This window comes from Lycium barbarum, chromosome 1, assembly GCF_019175385.1.
Source record: "Lycium barbarum isolate Lr01 chromosome 1, ASM1917538v2, whole genome shotgun sequence".
In the NCBI taxonomy this organism is placed as follows: domain Eukaryota; kingdom Viridiplantae; phylum Streptophyta; class Magnoliopsida; order Solanales; family Solanaceae; genus Lycium; species Lycium barbarum.
The window spans coordinates 159,219,654-159,225,267 of record NC_083337.1 but is presented as its reverse complement, the minus strand read 5'-3'; the positions used below and the strand labels follow the sequence as shown (position 1 = coordinate 159,225,267).

Genomic DNA, 5,614 nt, shown 5'->3' with positions numbered 1-5,614 from the left:
GTGTTCAAAAGTTAATATATATACATAAATATAGAAAATCTATCCTAAATATACACTGTAATTTTTTGCTGAGAGTGTTCACCCTCACCTCCACTTAAATCCACCCCTAAATAAATAGTACACAAAATCATACAAAATCAAATCAATGTCAACATAACAAAGAGATGGAGCCAATTATAGATTAATAATCGTTCGGTAGCCTCCACATCACACCAAAATCAACAACATCGACAACATACACGTAACAAATAAAATACTCTACGTACAAGGCATGATAAATAAACAAATAAAAGTTTGAACTTGAAGAGGCACCAAAAATGCCTCGGCTCAAAGAACTAGCAAGAGCCAAAAACAAAAGAATTAATCTATTATATGGCCCCCAGTATTGATCATTTTCAATGCTGAAAATTACTACTACTTCAAATCTCTCTTGCCATTCATGACGGGTGGTAAATGGATGGTAAGAAGAATGATGGCACGCTGGCCTTGCCATCTTCTTCTTCTGATAATTAGAATTTTTGATCGAAGTAAGCTATTATTTGAGTCAATTCTCCAAAATAATATGTTTTTTTGAAAGTTAACAGAATTAACATAAATGTATTCCCGAGTAACGAATTAGGTATTATTTTATTCAAAAATTCCAACGGACAAAAAAGTCACCGGTTAACAGTGTTAAAATATAAATTGTTACTGCCAGTAACGTATCATGGCTAATACGTTACTGTCAGTAACGTATTATGGCTAATACGTTATTGACAGTAACGAATTTAGAAATTCCAGGTACAAACAATCTTTCTATGAAATCTGACATTGATTGATCTTAAAGTCGTAACCCGCAATTACGACTTCAGCATAAAACGTAACTGACAGTAACGTTTCTTCTGAAACTTGGCACGCGCAATTGAATCTTGCAAAGAATCCTGCAAATTGGGAATCCTTCTGACTGATTTGACTATAAAACGTTATCTGTAGTTACGTTTTATTTGTAAAACATGACACACAATAAGATTGTAAGTGTCTTCGCGAGTATTGAACAAAGACATAAACTTACAATTTTATTGTGTGTCACGTTTTACAAATAAAACGTAACTATAGATAACGTTTTATAGTCAAATCAGTCAGAAGGATTCCCAATTTGCAGGATTCTCTGCAAGATTCGATAGCGCGTACCTAGTTTTAAAAAAAACGTTACTGTCAGTTACGTTTTATAATGAAGTCGTAATTGCGGGTTACGACTTTAGGATCAATCAATGTCAGATTTCATAGAAAGATTGTTTTTACCTGGAATTTCTAAATTTGTTACTGTCAGTAACGTATTAGCCATAATACGTTACTGGCAGTAACAAATTACATTTTAACACCATTAACCGGTGACTTTTTTGTCCGTTGGATTTTTTAATAAAATAATACCTAATTTGTTACTCAGGAATACGTTTATGCTAGTTCTGTTAACTTTCAAAAAAACGTATTATTTTGGAGAATTGACTTAAATAATAGCTTACTTCGGTCAAAAATTCTGATAATTATGTGAAATTGTTGGTTGAATCGCCTATACTGTTTTTCGTTCTTTCTCATAAAGCTGTTGATATTGAGATTGCTCAAATTCGACGAGTAGCAGTTGAAGCCTTGGATAGTGGTGGTGAAGTAGTAGTTGATGAACTTAGCCTGGGGTTTCACTTTTTGAAGCTTGTATATAAGTACCATTGCGCTGCTGAAGATCAGGTAAACATTGAATTATGTACATGTTTTATGCTTATTCATTTATCGAGTTAAATTTTTGTGCACTAACAATCTGAAAGAATTTTTATATATGTTGTCAGGTCTTATATGTAAAAGATTACAATGTGTACCCATTATATGGAAAATAGGACAACATAATTATCTGCTATAATAGGTTCAAATGTACTCGTAGGGTGAAAATAAGTCATTTTTGCAACCAAACACCAAAAAATTATTTCCATAAATCGACGTTCTTAGCTGTGTTTTCTCTCTGATAGTCCACTTGAAATAGTTTGTAAATTTTAGAGTGTTGAACAGTGACACAACCAGCCCCCGGAAATAATTTTCCTTCATACCAAACGCACACACAGTTTCATAAGTTACAGTTTATGTTTTTATACATGACAATTCTACTTAAGTTAGTACTAGAGTTCCTCATCATTTGCTGTCTTTAAGGAATAAATTTCACTGTAGAACACGATGGTAACAAATTCAAAAAGGTCTCAAATTACAGCACAAACTTGTAAATGTGGAGAATTGAATCGGGATATACTGATATCAACTCTGTACTTTTTTGTTTTATGTCTTTCTGGCTTAACTTGGTAGTTTTTGACAAAAAGCCACAGACAAATTGCACCTAAAATACTGATATTTTGACAAAAAAGAAGGATACAGAGGGTAGTTTCACCAAGAAATGTCATTTTTCATCAATATACTCAGCTTACTGAAAGTTTTGATAAAAGTTTGGCATTCGTTATAAGATATTTACCTGTTGCAGATTTGTTATCTACTTTTGATCTGAAGAGTAATCAATTTCTCGCTCGTAGGCCTCTATTGTTTTCGAAATGCCCTATTGCTTATTCAGATAAAATGAGTTCCGATTTCTCTATTACAAGCACTGAGAAGGAGAGATGAGTGAGTGTTCTGACATCTTTTAAATTTTACAGATTAAGTGTGGTAAATTATTAGCGTACAACATTGCATGCCAATATAATCAGGATTATCACCTAGAGCTGATAATCTAAGGCAGTTCCAACCGCGTGGATTGTAAGATAAGATGTTGATAACTATATAAGGAAATACAGCATAGATATTCTGATCCTTTTCTCTCTATACAAACACAATTTTTATTCTTTCCATTGTATGTTTGGTCCTTCTTTCTTGATGGAAAGATATGGTACTTAATCAAACTGCGCTGAATTTTCAATTCTTGTGCACTATCCAGTAGCAGTTGAAGCGAGCGTATCACTTAATGAAGGGTGGAAGCAATTCGGAGAATTCAAAAGTATCACTTAATTTAGTCTTGTAAGAGATTTACATGCCAGTAGAAAATCTAGAGAACTTATAGAAGAAACTAAGTTTTGATAATATTGCACCCAGAGCAGCCTAAATGAAGCGACATGGACTGTGAGATTCATATAGCCAACCCCGCTTTCTTAGGATCGAGGCATAGTTGTCGTCGTTGAATTATATTACGTATCCATGTGTAGTAAAGTAGCTCCATATTTAGCTGAAAAGTTGCTATTAACCCAAAGTTTTGCTGATAGACTTAATATACTGAAAACAGTTGAGTGCTCAAAGATGATATTATTAATTCTTAAAAGAAGATTCCCGATTTCGCGTGATCTCTTTTTCCTGAAATCTCTAGCAAATAAAATCTCCGTGCAGATTTTTCCATTGATGATGCAGAAGTTCTCTTCCAAAGAGCAAGCTAGGCTTGTTTGGCAATACCTATGCAGTGTTCCTCTAATGATACTGGAGGATTTTATGCCATGGCTAACAGCTGGTCTTTCTTCAGATGAAAAGACAGACTTTCTGAATTTCATAAATTTTGTCTCACCTGAAGAGAAACTTATTCAAGAGGTAGATTTAAAGTAATTCTCCATCGATATTGTTAACTTTAAAGTCCTACGTCCTCTATCTAACTAGTTTGTGTCATTTTCTGAAGGTGTTCATCTCATGGCTTGATGATAACAAGGAAGCGTCTTTCAAGTCCCGCACAAAATATGAAAAAGGAGCTACATTTCATTATGGAAAAACCAATATGAAGTACATATTTGAACTGGAAAAGCAGCAGCCGAAGGCTTCAGAAGAACAGAATCCAATTGATGGTTTTCATATCTGGCATGCTGCTATTACACGAGATCTAAGAGGAATTATGGAGGAACTATATCAATTAAGAAGCTCGCTATGTGTTTCGACCTTGTTATCCCTGGTTTCACAGTTGAAGTTTTTTGCAGATGTGTTCACTTTCTACATGTAAGTAGGCCATGCTCATTCAGTAACTTCTCAGCAAAATTCTTGTACTTGATAATAAAAAGTCAATGTGATACTTTTTTCTTTCTTTCTGAGTGTTGCTTTAATTTCCAGCAATGCGCTGGATCAAATATACTATCTTTTTTTTTTTTCCCTGCTGATTGGTGTATCACAACTCTTGCAATGACATGCTTGCAGAAAATCTATCACCCAGATGATGTGCATGAAATGCTTGAAGATACAACCTATCTGTCCCAGTTGCTCAACTCTCTCTTGCCACAGTTTCTCCATGGCTAAATACTATTGCAGAATCTGCAAAGTGTTTGACGACGACAGGTGAGAATCGAGTTTACATTCTTCTGATTATCTTGTGGGGATTATGTCCCCTCACCAAATAGTTCCTTCTGCTAATAGCAGCTAAGGTGGAAAAATTCATAAATGGGTAATCAGTGCCTGCCTGAAGTTCAGAGTTTAACTTCTATACACTGACTACATATAAAAATATTACACTATCAAATAACCTCAAAAATAATTACAGATTTACAGGTAACTATCCATAATAAGAGAGATTAGTAATTTAGATAATAAGGCAGGTTACCAACTACAACAGGTTAAAATTATACTAATAACGTAAAAAAGGTTTATGCCTGTTCACTAATTCTGAACTTAGTTATTTCGAACTTCATAGACTAGCATTTGTCTGTTCCAACAAATTCCTGCAGAGTGCTTCATTCACTAATTCTGGCTTCAACTTTGCGAACAGACAGATATACCACTGTCCTTTCTGCAATTTGTGCCGATTGGGGAAGGGATTGGGCATCGGATACTTTCATTGCATGACCTGCAATGCTTGCATGTCAAAGGCTCTCTCTGTTCACACATGTCGAGAGAAGTTCTTGGAGGATAACTGTCCAATCTGCCATGAGGACATCTTCACTTCAGCCTCTCCTGTTAAGGCACTTCCTTGTGGTCATGTGATGCACTCTACATGTTTTCAGGTATTAAAAATCATACAAAGTTCCTTAGTTAACAAAAAAAGGCGTATATTATGGGGCGCCTCTGGCGAGAATGCTTATTCTTTCTTGGAGAGCGCTGCTTTCTTCCGCTAAGGAGGTCATCCTTCTCGAGAGAAATTCCCATTCAGTATGAGAGTTAAGCCTTTCTTGCATTTCCACTCGGGCTTGCTACTTTTGTTTTAAAAAGCCCTGGAAATGGTCTGCTTGAGCGGTCTTAACATCTTCATAGAACGGAGAATTAAAACTAAACGGACTTTCCCACTGTATTGCTTATCTTTTCTTCTTTATTATCTTTTTCTTTTTGTAATTTTAGGACTACACGTACACACATTACACATGCCCAATCTGTGGCAAGACGCTTGGGGACGTGAAGGTCAGCAAACTATTCAATGTGAAAGCTCATTAAACCGTTTGGTGGTTAAAAATTTTTATTCAATATTTAGCTCATTTGATGCTCAATTTCAGGTGCTCTTTGAGGCGTTAGATGCATTTATGTCCGAAGAGAAAATTCCCGAGGAGTATGCTGGCCAGATTCAGGTTCATTCAAATCATGTATTGTGTTTCCATATACGAATATCTTTCTGAATTGGGGTTAATGTGATATCAATCCTCTTGACACTGAG

General features: G+C 35.2%; 1 protein-coding gene across 1 annotated transcript; it reads left to right on the top strand.

Moving 5' to 3' along the window:
* The first annotated feature begins 3,885 nt into the window (after positions 1–3,885).
* Positions 3,886–5,412, top strand: LOC132625745 (zinc finger protein BRUTUS-like At1g18910). The gene is made up of 3 exons (XM_060340355.1): positions 3,886–4,311; positions 4,739–4,973; positions 5,305–5,412. The coding sequence occupies exons 1-3, from the start codon at positions 4,190–4,192 to the stop codon at positions 5,395–5,397; spliced, it is 450 nt and encodes a 149-aa protein (XP_060196338.1). The 5' UTR covers positions 3,886–4,189; the 3' UTR covers positions 5,398–5,412.
* Positions 5,413–5,614: the final 202 nt, after the last annotated feature.

What these genes read in the sequence shown, in the direction of transcription:
- LOC132625745 (XM_060340355.1), top strand. Translation starts at nt 4,190, where the DNA reads ATGATGTGCATGAAATGCTTGAAGATACAACCTATCTGTCCCAGTTGC. An exon ending in AAAGTGTTTGACGACGACAG is followed by an intron (nt 4,312 to 4,738) that starts GTGAGAATCGAG and finishes CTTTGCGAACAG; the next exon opens with ACAGATATACCACTGTCCTT. An exon ending in TGCACTCTACATGTTTTCAG is followed by an intron (nt 4,974 to 5,304) that starts GTATTAAAAATC and finishes TTGTAATTTTAG; the next exon opens with GACTACACGTACACACATTA.